The sequence below is a fragment of the Eretmochelys imbricata genome, chromosome 7 (genome assembly GCF_965152235.1).
Source record: "Eretmochelys imbricata isolate rEreImb1 chromosome 7, rEreImb1.hap1, whole genome shotgun sequence".
Classification (NCBI taxonomy): Eukaryota; Metazoa; Chordata; order Testudines; family Cheloniidae; genus Eretmochelys; species Eretmochelys imbricata.
In genome coordinates, this window is record NC_135578.1 from 41,554,810 (window position 1) to 41,572,695 (window position 17,886).

The following is a 17,886-nucleotide window of genomic DNA, read 5'->3' on the forward strand; positions in this document are numbered from 1 at the left end:
CACTCATGAATCACACAGAGAAAGGCACCAGAGCCAAATACCCCAGCTCCCAGCACTGTACCTTAGGAATATACCGTCTTGCACTGCTCAATATGAGAAATGCACATTTATTAATTGGTTCACCACTTCATTAATGGAAAGTGGATATACATTAGCCTTTGCAAACGTGAGCAGATTACCAAACACTTCAGGCAAACTCCCTGGTAAAGATAAACAGTTAAACAAATTTATTGACTGCAAAACATAGATTTTAAGTGATTATAAGTGACAGGTAAAAAGTCAGAGTTAGTTACCACAATAAAATATAAGCACACAGTCTAAACTCTGAGCAACCCTATTAGACTGGGGCTGGAGGTCAGCCCCCGCCACCTGCTTCTCTGAGGCTCCCAGGGACCGCTGCTCTGATGGCCCCTAGTGTGGACCCTGAAACCCTTGCTGCTCCGGGACCGCTGCTCCAGCGGTCCCCAGGGCCAGTGGTACTAGCCACTGTTTGGGCAGCCCTAGGGCTGCCCCAGCAGCGTCACTGCCCCCAGGGCTGCCCCAGCAGCAGCTGTGCGACTGACCACAGGGTCTGCCCCAGCCGCCGGCTCTGAGGCCTCCCTAGCAGCCGCCTGGACGTCTCACCCTGGGATCTGCCCCAGCAGCTGCTCGGGCGGCCCTGGGGTCAGCCATACCGGCAGCTGCAGAGGTCCCGGAAAGTCATGGAATCCATGACTTCTCTGACAGACTTGCAGCCTTAGTAATTAGTAATGGCTCCTGATTAATCTCTGGTTCCAGAGTAGCAGCCGTGTTAGTCTGTATTCGCAAAAAGAAAAGGAGTACTTGTGGCACCTTAGAGACTAACAAATTTATTTGAGCATAAGCTTTCATGAGCTTCAGCTCACTTCATTGGATGCATCCGTATTCGCAAAAAGAAAAGGAGTACTTGTGGCACCTTAGAGACTAACCTTTTCTTTTTGCGAATACAGACTAACACGGCTGTTACTCTGAAACCTTTCTTTTTTTGATTAATCTCTGTGTTCTTATACTGGAGGTTAGTATCAGTTAGTGTTCACTTAAATAAAAAATTAGTTCTTCGTTAACTTCCTGTAACGTTCATATTGATTACATTTTTGCGTCTGCATACAATGCATTTCACAAGTAGACACTACGTGTGGCAACCACTAAGGTTGTATAATACCTATTTTCTCTACTACCAATGAATCCATAATAAGTAAAAGCTCTATTGATAGACTGCGGAGTAAATTAGATTTGCTAAACTTTCATTTGTTGTTGAGAAACCAAGTGCTGTTGGACAGGACTTTTTCCATCAGTCAAATCTATCTATCCTGTATTTATTACCATGAAATTGGGAGTCCCTTTTTAAGGTACTCTATGTTGGTCAGTTGACCTTGACTTGACTTGACTTTTTTTTACTTTGAGTTCAGGTGTCGATTTGTTATTTTCTTTTCTTTTTGTGTATGGTGGCTGTCTATTATGTCTAAAAACTGAATTAAGAGACTATTAAAGAAACCAAGATATACTCCATGAGCTGTGAGGAGATAGAAGATATGGGGAAAAAATCTCAAATATGTGTGAGATAGGAGGGATTTTGCAAAAAGCATGTGATTTTTATTTTTGTTTACCATAATTGTTTATACAGATTTTCCTGATCTAGACCTCCCAGTCACCCCAGCTTGTCCTATTTTCCTTGCACTGCTGGAAGGGAGTATCAGGTACAATCCTGTCTCATTGATATAGTCTAGTTTTAAAGTGTCATTTTCTCATCATAATTTTTAATCATTTTCATATTATTTTAACTTAGTATGCTTACCTATATCTTAAAGAATTAATAAGGCAGACAGGATTTTCAAAGGAGCTCAGTGTTGGCCTTACATTGTTTCATTTGAAGTTAATGGGAGTTTTACCATTCACTTCAATGGAGGCAGAGTTAGGTGCTTTTGAAAATTCCTCCCTGACATCTGCTTCACATGTGGGATTAAGTTTATGGCTGTTGGTTACAGTTCTTAGATGGGGAGAGTGGGAATTTGTCTTATAATCAGTTAAAGCTGAGAGAAATTTCTCTCTGGGTATTTAAAAGCTTGAATGTATTTTCCCTGCCCATGGCATGTGTCTAGATGTTGTGAGCTCCATGTAAACTGACAAGATTGCAGTCTGTAATGTGTATGCACCCAGAGTTGAAGGTATCAAAATATTTTATTCTAATTCATCTAAATTATTGTAGAAGGAAGGATATAACTTATATAAATAAATAAATGAATAAAAATCTTAGTTGCCTAAATAAGACTCAATCAGAAAATAACGAACTTACATAAAGTGATGTGAGTCCTTTGAGATCATTTTCCTTGACCTCTTTAATTTTGTTGTTTTGAAGGTCTATCATGCGAGTATCAGATGGAATATTGTTTGGTATTGAAGTCAAACCTATTTAGTGTTAATGATAAACAAAAATATATATAAATGCCTACTATGTTGATATACAGAAAACCATTAACTGCTAAGCAGGATAACACAATGACAATGTAAATGTGTGGTTTTTAGTTCTGCTTTGAATACATAAGTTGTTAGGTAAGTTTAGCTTATAATTTTAGCTTTCAAAAAAAGTTTCATATTTATACAAAGCTCAACATCAGCCCACAATTCCCATGAATTGTTTTCAGTATTCCATTGAAACAGTTTCTTTTTAAAAGTATAAAATTCATCTGTCGTTTTCCCAAAAGATTGTATCTTCATCTTAAAGTGTAGGCACCAGAAAGTGAAACTGAGTAGGAATTGACTGTATAAAATAAAAAGTTAAACTGCCTAGTCTACTTTTTGTACTTTAAGAAGCTTGGATATTGAAAATAAATAATAATACTTAAACACGTTTCTAATTCATAGATCTCAAAGTGTTTTAGAAAAACAGATAAGCATTTTTTCTCCATTTCACAGATGGGTAAACTGTGACACAGAGAGGTCATACTGAGTTAGAATAGAGCTCAGCTCTCTTGACTCCCATGATGGTACTCTTCTATACAGGACATTTTAAAATAACGAGATTTATCTTCACTTGCACTTTCAGTAAAAAATAGTTTGTTAGGATTACTCAAAATAAAATGTACATATCCTCTTTGCTTGTTAAACTAAATGGTTATGATTAGAAAAGTTACAATAAAGTGGCTTCATGGGATTCAATAATTCAGTGGATTCATATTATGTATGATCAGTTTACAAGTCAAAATATGATTTTTAAAAAACTATTTGTAATGTAATCTCTACCTTTGATCTGAAATTCAAATGTAGTCCTTATTTCTCTTTGCTAACTATTGATTTATAAGGCAGAATTGAATCTGGTGTGTTCTTCCAGAGTACTTTGTGTTCTTCAGAATTAAGAGGAGTAAAAGCTACTATTTGTCAGTTAAATAAGTAGATATGACTTTAAATACAGAGTGGAAGTTTCGTTGAGGAGAAGTAAAGTGGGGTGTGGAGGGATTTTTCATTGGTCTTCTGCATTGCAATGAATTTCACCTTGGATGTTTAACACATTTTAAAATCAGATCAGTCCCACTTCTTGTATTTGGCAACCTGAGTTCAGGGTTTAGTTTTGTTTTTTGCTGCTCCAGTTAATGGTCTTATTGTCTTCAGCTTTGGTTGCTGGCTGTCATGAATAGATAAATTCTGAGGATTTCTAACTGTGCCTTTTTAAACTTGAGTTTGAATCCCCAAAATAATGTAAATTAATTTGAGCAATATACACTTCTTCATTAAACATAAAATGTAAGTTTAGAACAACAGCATGCAATAGGAAATACAATCTTATCCTCTGTAAAAGGCTCACTGTCAGACCTGGTTCGGCCTCCATCCCATTGCACATATATTATATGAGACAGAGGCTGCTGCCTGCAGCTGTGGACCCTCTGTTCCTCTCTCCCCACTTCCTCCCATCCAGGAACTGGAGAAAGGCCTATCAGGGAAGGATGCGAAACTAAGCAGGAACTGACAGGAGATTCCAGATAGGAGAGAATTCAGACCATGGCCTCAGGAAGGCAGTGGGGAAGAAGAGGGTATAGCACTCCTAAGGTAGAGTCCAGACAGCAGTACTTGTTCTGGGGGAGAAAGGTGTACTTAATATGGAAAGGGCTGAAATAAAGGTGGTGGTATCCCACAAGAACTCTCCCTAGTACCTGGGTTCAAGATGGCCTGTGTTTAATGGCATGTGCCATAATTGACAAATGTATAATTATTTTAAATATAAAATCTGTTTTATGGATTCTTTTCTAAGTGTTTGAATTTAATAAAACAGTTTTGCAACCTGTAACAGGGCACCCAATTACAATTACCCTGTTACAGATTGCAAAAGTTGTTTATTTTATTCAGATAATGAGGAAAACATCCATAAAAACAGGTTTTACCCTTTTTTAAAACAATCTTTCAATAATGAGTTGACATAAACTAAAACATACGTGTCACACATTGTAAGGGCTTGTGTTGCAAATGAGCAGGTTTGAAGGTTAAGAGCTTTGCTCATTGGTAGAAAATATGCTGATACAGGGCTACAGTACAAAAGGAAGTATTTCTTCACACAACGCACAGTCAACCTGTGGAACTCTTTGCCAGACGATGTTGTGAAGGCCAAGACTATAACAGGGATCAGAAAAGAACTAGATAAAGTCATGGAGGATAGCTCCACGTTTGGCTATCATCCAGGATGGACAGGGGTGCAAAGCCATGCTTTGAGTGTCCCTAGCCTCTGTTTGCCAGAAGCTGGGAATGGACGACAGGGGATGGCTCACTCTATGATTGCCTGTTCTGTTCATTCCCTCTGAAACACCTGGCATTGGCCACAGTCACAAGACAGGATACTGGGCTAGATGGACCACTGGTCTGACCCAGTATGGCCGTTCGTACATTCTTATGTACTGGAATATAGCTCTTAGATCTACCAATACTGTTCTTTATGGTTGTTGAACATTTAATTTAGTTTATTCTTTTGTAGTTAAAAGAGTGGTAGATTCTATTTGTTATTTAAGTGGCATGTTCTGCTCTATATCCTGTACAGAAGTCCTGTGGTTTTGATAACTCTTAGGAAGAAATTGCTGTGTTGTTTTTATTTTGAGCATAAGGATCTTTATTAGTTATATGGTATTTTATTTTTTGTATTACTCTGTGGTCACTAAATATATTAATAGTGGGTTGATTAGAAAATCAGTACAGTGTTAGTCTTATTTTACTATAAATTTTTAGAGTGTTTCCTGTTAAACGAACTCTTCAGTTAAAAAAATATAAACTTAAAGAGAAATGACAAGCACATTTATGATTGTTAAGCATGGTTATATTTCTTAGAAGAATAGACCTTCAAAGGGTATAGGCATGGGTCTCTTATCCTTGGCAAGATTTTGTACTATAATATAAAGATGGGTATTATGTAAGCTAAGATCTTAAAACAACAAAAACTTCAGTAAAGAAAGGTGAGTGTGTGTGTTGGTTTGTTTTGTTTTTGTGTACGCGCGCGCACTGGTTTGTGAGGGCTGGATTAGGCCAGGCAGGCCCAATCAGCCATTAAGCAGCAAATGAGTGAGATGTAGGTTGGGTGGAGAGCCTTGATTAGAGGGAAGCTCACCTGAGCATAGGTGGACTTGGGCTAGTATGAACCCAGGCAGCTGGCAGTAGCAAAGGCTGCTGAGAGGAAGGCAGTTGTCACCCTCTGTTCAGTAGAGAGGGAAGTAGAGAACGCAGGGAAAGAGTAGGATCCAGGGCGCCTGACCCTGAGGGAAGGGCATACCCTGAAGTGAGCAGGATCTAGAAGGAATGCAAAGCAGGAAGCAGCCCAGGGAGTAAACACCAAGATTAGGGACTGAACAGATCTTGGCTGCATGTTGCAGGGTCCCTGGGCTGGGAACCTGGATTAGAAGGCGGGCCCAGGTTTCCCTTCCAGACACTGAGGGAGTGGCACTATGGCACAGTGAAAGGGAAGACTGCCTGAGACTGCTAGTGAGAAGGGACTTTGATAGGAAACCATATAATGACCTGGCTGGAGGGCCAAGTCATAAAGAGGAGGTTGCAGTTCCTGGAACGAGAGAGGCACCACAGAGAGGGAAAGAGACGGAGTGATGGAGAGTGATCACTGGAAGAGGTGTCAGCCTGGCAGAGCTAATCCCCAGAATCGCCAGGAGGCAGGGCTGTCCCGCAGTGAGTAGAGCACCCTGTGACAACCTCATTAATATTTCTGAATTCTGATGATGTGTGGAATACTAAAAATATATTTCTTTCACTCTGATTTAAATATTTGTGTGAATTCAGTTCTAGGATAGAACATTAACAGTTTTTATAAAAACTAAGCATGTGTCTGCTCCTATTTTAGGTCCCATTTCAGCAAGGTATTCTGCTCAACTATAAGCATATGAGTACTCCCATCGAAGTCAAAGGATTATTCATGCTCTTAAGATTGTTCATGTGCATAGTTACCTTTCTGAACTGGGACCTAAAAGAATGGGAATTTTGCCATTTGACTGTAATGGAAGCAGAAAAAAAAGATGTTGCCTTCATTATAAACTGTTCTAGAAGTAAAAAGGTTTCTTCCATACCTTGTGGAAGTAATATCATTCTTAAAAGAATTTTTGATGAAATTCATGTATATAACTATTTTTTAATAATGTAAGAGCATATTCTCTAGACAGAGTATCGATGTTAGAGAGAGAATATGATCAGGAAATTTACACAAGTTTCTGATTCTGGAATTTAAAAAAAATCTTGCTTTCACCAAGGCTGAGGGGAATTGTGAAGAGAGAAAGAGAGAGTGCACAGATCAGAGAGGAAGGCTGATGGGGAGGACTTGGGTGCATGGTAGATGACAGCAACATGAAGAGGGAGAGGAGAGCCAGATACAGTGCAGTTCATGAAGAGAAGGAGTGGGAAAGGGAGGAGGAAGCACACCCAGTCTGATCCATCAAGGGGAGCTTGAGAGGACAGGCCTCTTTGATAGAGCCAAGCTGTAGAGGCATGATCATATGAAGGGATCCAAGATTCTGTGAGAGCCAAGAACTGGAAGGAGCGAGATATGAAGAGGTTGTGGATGGCAGTAATCTTTTCAGGGATTGAATGGACATTCCAGAGAAAGCAAGAAAAAGGGAGAAAGAAGGAGGATGGGCTTGGGGTTAAGAATTGTGGCATGAGAAGAGCAGATATGGTGGCAGAGATGGGTGTAGGAGGAGGAAAGGGCGAGAATGGAGGGAGGCCCATAGGCAAATGTCACCAGAGGTGAGGAGAGGTATCTAGATGTGGGAGGATTTGTGTTGGCAGGAGGAGTGGGCAGATCAGGATGGAAAGTGGAAGAGTAGGCAGAGCTGGCGGGAATGATAGAGGGGTGAGGATAACAAGGGAGAGGAAAATGAACCAGTGGAGGGAATGGGGAGGGGAAATTTAAAAAAAAAACCTTTTTCTTTAAGAATACCCAATTTTGTTATAAACTCCAGTTAAAACAACCTATTGGCATCCTTGAATTATATAAAGCGTAACGACAAAGACTTACACAGATAGAGACTATAGTCATTAATTATAGAGATCGTGATCCTTATGTACTATATTATATATCTATGAATCTTAGTGTTGTTCACATATTTTCCTTTGGTGAAAATGTCATCATTATGGTTATGCTATTCAGTCTTAACCTAGACAAATAACTGATATTCTTTCCATGCTCTTGCATTATAATTTTCTTGTGGTTGGTTTGTGGCTTTTGTCTCTTGTCATCCTTTTCTGTTGTCATGTGATCTGCCACTCTGCAAATCAACATAAGAACATAAGAACGGCCATACTGGGTTAGACCAAAGGTCCATCAAGCCCAGTATGCTGTCCTCTGACGGTGGCCAATGGCAGGTGCACCAAAGGGAATGAACAGACAGATTATCATCAAGTGGTCCATGCCCTGTCACCCAATCCCAGCTTCTGGCAAACAGATGCTAGGGACACCATTCCTGCCCATCCTGGCTAATAGCCATTGGTGGGCCTATCTTCCATGAATCTATATAGCTCCCTTTTGAACTCCATTATAGTATTGGCCTTCACAACATCCTCTAGCAAGGAGTTCCAGAGGTTGACAGTGCATTGCGTGAAAAAAAATACTTTCTTGTGTTTGTTTTAAATCTGGTACCTATTAATTTCATTTGGTGGCCCCTTGTTCTTGTATTATGAGAAGGAGTAAATAACACTTCCTTATTTACTTTCTTTATATCACTCATGATTTTATAGACGTCTATCATATCCCCCCTTAGTCGCCTCTTTTCCAAGCTGAAAAGTCCCAGTTTTATTAATCTCTCCTCATACGGAAGCTGTTCCATACCCCTAATCATGTTTGTTGCCCTTTTCTGAACCTTTTCCAATTCCAGTATATCTCTTTTGAGATGGGGCAACCACATCTGCACGCAGTATTCAAGGTGTGGGCATATCATGGATTTATATAGAGGCAATATGATATTTTTCTGTATTATTATCTGTCCCTTTCTTGGTGATTTCCAACATTCTGTTTGCTTTTTTGACTGCTGCTGCACATTGAGTGGATGATTTCAGAGAACTATCCACAGTGACTCCAAGATCTCTTCTTGAGTGGTAACAGCTAATTTAGATCCCATCATTTTATATGTATAGTTAGGATTATATTTTCCCATGTGCATTATTTTGCATTTATCAACATTAAATTTCATCTGCCATTTTGTTGCCCAGTCACTCAGTTTTGTGAGATCCTTTTGTAGCTCTTCACAGTCTGCTTGGGACTTAACCATCTTGAGTAGTTGTGTATCATCTGCAAATTTTGTTACGTCACTGTTTACCCCTTTTTCCAGATCATTTATAAATATGTTAAATAGGACTGGGCCCACTACAGATCCTTGGGGGACACCACTATTTACTCTCTCCGTTCTGAAAACTGACCACTTATTCCTACCCTTTATTTCCTATATATTAACCAGTTACCGATCCATGAGAAAACCTTCCCTTTTATCCCATGACTGCTTATTTTGCTTAAGAGCCTTTGGTGAGGGACCTTTCTGAAAATCTAAATACACTATATCCCTGGATCTCCTTTGTCTGCATGCTTGTTGACCCCCTCAAATTCTAGTAGATACTTTTTTAGATATAAACTTTTATGGGAGAAGGGAGTAGGGACTTCTCTAATACAAATACAAGACATTGCACATTTGATACAGGTCATAGTCTGTCCTCATATACTTTGGTACAATTTCCATTGAAATAAAGGGAATATGTGAAGGCAGAATGTGTCTCTCTGAAAATTTTAGTTCTTATGTTTTGTGGGCATTATTCTCTCATCTTTGGATCGAAATAATCTTGTTAACAGATGGGAAAGGAAATATTTGTCTAAATAAAATAGCATTTTACTATTAAGGAAATGAGTTTTATGTAGTCTAAATTGCTTACCAACTTCAACTACATTGATACAAGTCAACCCTCACACAAGGAGGTTGCACTGATTTTAATTACATCAGTTTCTAAACTGGTATTGAACAAATCGGTATAAGTTGTGTGTGTGTGTAGACAAGGCCTCAGAGAGAGAACTTCATAGATGATATCCTTTGGAAATCTGACTGAAACAATCTAGTAGTAAAAACATTAGTCTCCTTGAAAACTAATACTACTTTATCCCTCAAAACACGATTTGTTTCATAAATTCATAATTCATGGAAATGCAGAATTCACCTCTTTAAAAAATTTCCAAAGAATAATTCCCATGATAGACAGACATGCAGATTTATTCTTACCAAGGTCAGAGCAGTGGACAACTCTCATATAACACTGACATCCAAAGGGACATACTGGAAATATATCAAAAGGAACTTGTTGCAGAATTGGTCTTCTAGTTGGAAATAGAGAGTTATCATCATCATTTTCATCTTCCATATCTTGCAGCATCATATGCTTTAATGTAAAGTGTGAAGGGCCAATGAAATGTTTAGCAGAGCACAAACCCAAGAAGAGAAGCAACACATATTCTTTCATGTCTTCTCACGGAGAATAACTAATCTTGGGGGGGAAAAGAACAAAATATAGCCAAAGTTAGAAAATGTAGAACTACAGAATACTTCTTCATACTTCTAGTTTAATTCATCTCTTGTAACACTCTTTGGCCAGAGCCAAAAATGATTCTTACAAAGAATAAGAATGAAGTTGCTGAATAGTTGATGCTGATGCAACAGTTAAGGAATTTATTGAGCTCAATTAAAAGGTCTCTTGATAATGCCCTGAAATAGGTTTTGAGCGTGGTACAGTGAGCTCTAGACTTATGAGACATGTTGTATGTGAGTTTTGTAGCAAAACTTGTTACAAGTTTTTAGGATATGATCCCAGTTTATTAATCCTCTGATGTCTGTTAGCATTAAATTGCAGTATGTTTTAAACAGACTTATTGTTCCTATTGCATCTAGGGGGATGGGAAATAGTTATATGAGATATAAAATGCATCCATCAGAACATTCTCTGGTCATGTCCTCAAATTTGAGGAGGAAAAAAATCTACAGTTGTAAGTTCTCAAACCCAGAATCAGCTTGCCTCTTGTCTTAGGTATTCAGATCTAAAGATTCCTGGTAAAAGCCCTGCACTTATTACTATTGTTGCAATGGCATATAGGGAAAGAGTTGATCTTTTATGTGACAAAGATCCAAATGGTATAGGTCTGTATTGTTTAAAATCAGAGACTTAAATTGTACCTGTAAATTAACTGTAAGCCAATGCCCATCCCTGGGAACAGAAGTAATATTTTTATTTGTGTTACAGGAGCACCTGTAGGCCCAAACCCCAAGATTAGGGCACGATTGTTCTTGGAGTACTACATGGACAGAGTCATAGACAGTCTGCCCTGAAAAGCTTACAATCTAAATAGATGAGACTTATGGTTGTAACTTATGGCTGATCCCAGTCCCATGTAGTAATCCAGTGCAGAGGTCTCAAAGATGTTAATCAATTGGGCTATATCCACATCAGAGGAATAGTCTAGCATATGTAGATTAAAAAGTATTTTTTACACTACTAATGCTATTTAGGAATCCAGAAACACTCCCAAATTTCAGACCATCTCAACAAATTACATATATCTTACTGGAAAAGCAGAGACAGATGTTAGTTCATGATGCCTGTAAATAATATGTAATAAATAATTTCTGGGTTTACCTTGTGCCAGATTGATCTCATCCACTCCCCTTGACTAATCCTTGGGAAAGCAGGGAGCCTGCACCATTCAGGCCTGAGCCTTGAATCTTCTGTGAATTAATGCCGAGGCAATTCACATCTCTTGACAATTTCCCCCAGTGCATTGCACACCATATAAATTGAACACATGGGGTGATCAAATAGAACCCTGTGAAATTGCCACTAAGGCTGATGAGCAATTGCTCAGCAATATCTTTTCATGATTCTATTTACGGTAACATTGCAACTACTGAATTATCCCAGTTAGAGTCTGTAAGCAAGTGAACAAAACATTGTGGCCAATAATATCAGACTGAAGACTGCTCTAAAAGAATCTGCCTGGATGCCTATCCTCTCTCCGAGACTGGAAGAAAGTAATCAACCATTGAAGCAAGTGCAGTCTCAGTTCCATGCCCAGTGGAAAATCATATTGACATGGGTCAGAGAAATTGGAGAGTTCCAGATTGTTTCTCTACAGCCTTCTTAATAACCTGCCCATCAAGGTTGTCACTGTCTACATGAGTTCCTGAGCATGGCTAAACTGCTTGCCCAAGGAGAGCTAATACCTTTTCCCAAAGAAAACGTTAATAAACGGTCAAAGTAGTTCCAAAACCTCTTATCAGAGTTAATTAATAACATGGAAAATGGTTCCATCTGCTAGATATGTGGCTGAAACTCCTTCAGCACATTAGAAATCTTGCAAGCAAAACTGGCAAAAATTAGACACTATGTTAGGAATATAGGAGTTGTCAGTTAGGAATATAGAAATTGCTTCTCACAGTAGACATTACCAGATGCTTCATATTAGACAATTATGGAATATGGGATAAATTTGATTTGTGCCTTCCTAACATGGATCAGCTACCATGGATGTAGCCAATGTTGTTAGAATCCAATCAGTTATGTTCGTATAGTCACAGTGAATAAGAAGCAAAAGTTCTTTGAAATTGAAGCTGTCTGGTTTAATCAGTCACTGAGAATTTTTTAGCAGTTCAAGACTTTCTAGATGCTACAGTGGAGATGAAGAAAATGCTTTTCTCTTGTACCTTAGCCATGGCGTAGGATTTCAAAAACTCTCTCTGCTGTAATCAGTCAGACTCAAAGTATAATATTCACCACTGGCTCCCTGACTTCATCCTTACATGCTTGCTCTCTCTCTCTCTAAACCCCGCACCACCACCCCAGTGATCTGTGAAGATAGTATACATAAGTAGTGGAATTCAGGGGACAAAAGACCATCATATTTAGTCACTAGACTGTTAATAGAGTGATCCTCAGCTATGTGATAAGTCTTTCATGGAAAATTCAAACCTAACTGGGTCCACCAATCTGATTAGGTGGATCTATGAAAGAGGTACTCCAGTCCAGGAGCAAAGATAGCTTTTACTTGAAACTGAAGAAGGCAGCATGGTCTAGTTGTTTAGAACACAGAACTGAGATTCAGGAGGCCTGATTTTTGCTCTAATTGTCCACTTACTAGGATATTTAGACTTAATTTGAGGAGCTGAGTGTATCCTATGGTATTCTATGTAGAATCCAAGAGACACTGCTGTAAACTTTGTAATGCATATCCTGTTTATAAGATAATCTTTTTTTGGGATGTAATAGAATTCTTTTGGGAAATGTTGGATGGATGTAGATCCTTGTTTAATTGCTTAATTAAATGTTTAATTGTCTGTTTATGTGTTGCTTTGGCCTATGTTAAATTCCAGTTTTGTGTTTTTGTTGTTTTACATTGTTGCTTTTAATTTACTTATATGAGACCAATGCTTTTTGTGTGTCAGGATCATTGTTCTTAATATTATTGAAACTGTGTGTAAGTATTACATTCATTATACTGGAAGTAACTTCAGAAATCCTAGGGAATATAAAAATTATTATGCTATAATGTAGGGAGGGTATCAGGAGTACCCATTCTTATTCTCTGTCTCAAATGGATGTATAAGTGACAGAAATGTCAGTGGGAAGTAGCACGTGTGTAGCAATTGGCAAATATATTCCATTTGAAATTTCAAATGTTTTTGTGGCGTGAAACACAGTGAAGAGGTATTGAACATTTTCTGCAAAAACACTGTGATTCTTTAGCTCAGTTCTAACTTCTTTACTAATTTTTGTGTCTGCTTAAACCCCAGTAGATTAATATAAATGCTCCAAATGTTTTAATTCATCTATTTTATGAAATATTTAAATAGGTAACTTTGTAATAAAGTATGTGAAATGGATTACTGTTGTCAAGATAATGTATACCCTCAGCAGTTCTCACACTTACTAATTGACCAGAACACTGAGGGGGAGATTGTGCCCAGATACAGCAGGAGTGGGAAAGGGTACAAGAAGCGTTTCTTCTACTTGCATCATCTGCATAGAGTCCCTATGCTTCCCTGACTTCAGAGAGTGCTCCTTCGCAGCACTTCCAGGAGGACAAGCCACCCCAAATGTATGGGTGGTGAAGTAGAGGGGGCTGTGTGCTCCAGCATCAGGCAGGAAGCTGGTGGGGTGCAGAAGGCATGCCCAGCACTTAGACGCACTGCAGTCGTAGTGTTTTCCTTGCACACCCTGAAGCTCTAGAACAGTGGTCCCCAACGTGGTGCCCGTTGCTATTCCCACAGAAACGTTGGGGACCACAGCTCTAGAAGATATTGTGCCTCTACAGACTCCCCTTAGGACACAGTTGAGCCTCTATGATTTGGAATTCTAAAGGCTGTCTGTTTTATCCCAAACCTCAGATTGCCAGATAACATACAGAAGAGATTAACTCTTTTTTTTTTATGCATTTGTTAGTGTGGTACAGTTCTTGGTATTTCTAGAATATTACATAAAGTTTATGATAAACTCTTAATGTTATTTTAATGTGACTAACGCCATTCAGATGTAATAAAACTTGGATTAGAAATTCCGGTGTAACAGTACAGAAACTTCGTAATATTAAAATAGTAAATGTGGATTACAAGAGAAAATACAATAAATCAGTTTGTGGACAGAAAGATTATTTGAAGGCCCTGGTAAGTATGCATATGTTCAAAGAAAAATATTGAAATTACTCTATGGCTAGATTCCAGCAGCAGAAAACTGTAACGTGATCATTGTTTTCTTAAGCCGTGACACTGAAGGAGTTAACAGCAGAGTAATTAAGACTTAGTCCTTTTTAGAGCCATGTTTAGAAAGAGCTGCTGTTAAGGTAGTTTGATGAAGGGAGGCAAGTTTCCTAGAGCATTGTTTCTGAAAAGGAAATGTTTAAATGAGCCAGGAATAAAACATTGGTTTTGCTTGAAGACAGGCAGGGAAAATCCTTGTGTTCATTAGTATCACAAATCATTGCTCTGTGCAGAGCTTTTGTCCAAAGAAAGGCAAGATAGTAGTAGCTCTTTTGACCACTATATTTAAAAATAGTTTGGCTTCTGTTAGTCATTGTTCCTTCCCAAAAATAAATGGTTTTATATTTTAACTCTTTGTGTTTCTTTGGACTAATGCTTAAGAAAAATAAAATTAAACAACTTTCTGAATAAGAACATATAAGAAACTAAGATATATTCTGGAAAATACAGCATTATGTTAAAGATACACAGTGCAACTATGAGAAATGCAGACTTAAATAAAATAGCTGAGATAGTGGTTTTTATTTTATTGACTTTGAATAGGGACTACTTTACTTATAACTTGAAAATTAGATGAACATTAATCTATGAGCATTTATGCTATTTTCACTTATTTAAACATCTATCCTGTTCACTATTTTATTTTTGTTTTAAAATCTTTTTTTCTGTTATACTTGATAAAATAAATTTTTCATTAAAATGACTTTTAGTAGTATATTAATTATAAGTAATGATTATAGAACAGGGCTGTGCATAGGTTAAAATAACAAGGAAAGATTTATCATATTTTGCTTTAGATGTTTACGTGACAATATAAATCACTTCTTTTCTTTTTATGAGGTTGATTACTGTTTGCTAATCCAGCTAGAGCACTGTTGCTTTTACTCTTTGATTCTAAAATTTCAGTAAACTTGAAAATATTTGAACTACAAAGTATACTATGAAAAATATTTTTACTTTATAAATCATTTAGTACTGCAAAACACTTATTTACCTAACAGTGTTATCTTCATATAAATATGTTGCTTAATTCTGTACTGCTGTTTAAATGTGAATAGATGCAAAAATGTAACATACCTGGTAAATGTGGCAGTCCTTCCAAAAGCAGTGATAATCCACTGAAGAGGTTTATTTCAATTGTTTAAATTGTAAGTATTAACAAACTTGTTTTGAGTGCTGTGAAACTGAGAGTGGGCATTCCAAGGAAAAATTCAACTTGAAAAGTTCCTGATCTGCCTGGCACCCTGGATGATACTTGAGTAAACTGCTTCTACAGATTAGCCCATTTTAGTACTGAAGAAAGACATTAAGAAGACTTGTTACTACTCATGTGGTTTTCATCACTGCTTGTATTACAGCCAAAACTTCTAGCTTAACTCTAGACATCTAGTTAGAAGACTTGGTAAAACCTGAAATATAATAATGGATGGCACCTGGCCATTGGAAGTACAGTGAAGTCCATTCAAATCCATTTCTGATATGAGAACAATTTTTTAAAAATAATTTTTCAGTGCGTCATTCCTTATAGAGTGTGGCATTTACCAAAATGTGAACACACATCCATTCAAAGAATAAATAGTGATGATGATCAGCAAGTTATCAAACCTATTCAAAGACTAAAGCTGTAAAATTAATACACTGCTTATCCTTTTATGTAGTTGTATATAGATAAGACATCTTACTTATAGTAAATACCTAGCAACAGACCAAGTGTACACCAGACTTTCTGATTTAAAACCCTACATTATATTATTAAATACAAGGAACAAAGTGTATGCTTTGTTTAAAACAGTAATTTTTTTTTTTAGCAAGTTTCAAGGATGATGGTCATTAATGAGAACATTGGAATAAATACCTATTGCGGGAACTTGCTTATGTTAACATAACTCCAGTCTTTAGCTGCAATATGTTATAATCATGATTGGAGCTATAAGTTTAAGCTAGGTCTGTGGAAAAATAGAAATCATTTACATTATTCATACTACAGTATCCATACCAATATAGTTAGAAGCAGGGTTATATGCTCCTTACCTTTAACAGATTGTCTATTTAAAGTGATATGGCACTAACATGAGTTACCTATACTGCTGTTTGCATCGTCAACGTAATTAATGGTTTATGTCCCTCGATTTAGGACAAATTCAGGATTTTCATTTATCCAGTTTTATAGATATGTTACTTTGTCATTACTAATGTAAATGGCTCTTTTTATGTTACAATTCTGATAATCTTGCAAGAGGGGGAAAAAAGATTAAAAATTCTAGTTCCTTTCCATCCTGATAAAATGTTTGGATGGCAAGGAATTATAAGTTCATGTTGATGACATGTTGATAAGGTTACAGATTTGTTTCAGTAGCACTAGTTATTTTGTCTACTGTACTTTTAAGGGGGAAAAGAAGCAGAGATGCTACACTAACATTTCCAAACTGAAGTTACTATACTAAAGAAAATAAGGCTCGTGTTGCTCACTGCATTGTTCTTTTTTGTATGTTCTGGTTGATTAGAGTAGATGAGTAATACACCCTTTATGGATCAGTGTTTCCCAAATAGTGAAATTACCTTTCATTAACAATCAAATTCCCACACCAAAAGTTCAATGATACTCCTTTTAATATTTCAGATATGTAGTTCTAGATTTCAAAATCCTATCAGCATTAGAACAAACTTCCTAAGAAAATATGTTGCCTGTATATAGAATGAGTTTGTGTGCATCCATTTACTTGAACAAATTTGGATAAAATTGCTGTAATGAAGTCTGTCTTGGCCCTTTAATAGTAAAAGGGAACATTGTTGAGGTAGTAGTTTGGATAGGAGGAAAATAATTGCATCTTTTTTTTTTCCTTTAATAGTGGAGGTTTGGGTAGGGTGATTCTAGCTGAAATAGTTTCAAAATTATGAAGAGACTTAAATTCTAAAATAAAATATTTTATAATCACCTTTGCAGTCAGTTGACTTCCAAATTCTGAACCTCAGAGTCTCTATTTTTTTATGCAATAGTTGATGACATCACAAAAAAAGTAGTTCAGGGAATCCTAATATGGCCAACTAGGCTTTGGGAACTTAATCAAGTTCTTTCAAAAATTCACAAAATCTTTTACAATTTACCATAAAACTGCATCAAAATCTAGTCCATATTTTTAATTACAAGTGAGATTGTCCGACAGTCAGACTGTTGCTTGGCTTGTTCTTAAGCAATTAACTTAATTTCACTTAATGACATAGCAGGCTATTCATATAAAATTGGTATATTCTTTAAAACAAATGCTACTTTTAAGAACAGACTAACTTCTGATTGGATAAAGCACAAATCAAGACCAGTATATAATGCAATCAGAAGACCACTTTCTAGTGGTGAGAAATTACATAACTGCAGCTATGGTATAGAAACTTCGATGGACACATTTATTTGTTGTGTAACAAAATCAGCACCGTAGAATGTGGCCATGATGAATATTTTTTCCTTTGAGAGTGACTATATTTGGTTACTGGGTACGTATCATTAGGAATATGTTGTCATATGTCCTTAAAACCTTCCAGTATGTTTGAATTTTGTCTTTTTTCCAAAGCTTGTGTGCAAGTCTTAGTGAAAGGCAAAATAAGTTTTCATTAATGTCCACTG

At 37.2% G+C, this 17,886-nt stretch overlaps 2 protein-coding genes across 2 annotated transcripts in view; one reads left to right on the forward strand and one right to left on the reverse strand.

The window, feature by feature from the left end:
* The window catches only part of ASPN (asporin), a 30,041-nt gene extending 20,054 nt beyond the window's left edge, over window positions 1–9,987 (reverse strand). Inside the window, exons 1-2 of the mRNA XM_077823090.1 lie at window positions 9,750–9,987; window positions 2,312–2,424 (exon numbers count right to left, since the gene is read on the reverse strand). Coding sequence (XP_077679216.1) covers window positions 2,312–2,424; window positions 9,750–9,987 — 351 coding nt within the window. The remainder of the gene's footprint in view (window positions 1–2,311; window positions 2,425–9,749) is intronic.
* Window positions 1–17,886, forward strand: part of CENPP (centromere protein P) — a 331,014-nt gene that overhangs the window by 162,794 nt on the left and 150,334 nt on the right. The gene's annotated exons all lie outside the window — the stretch shown is intronic.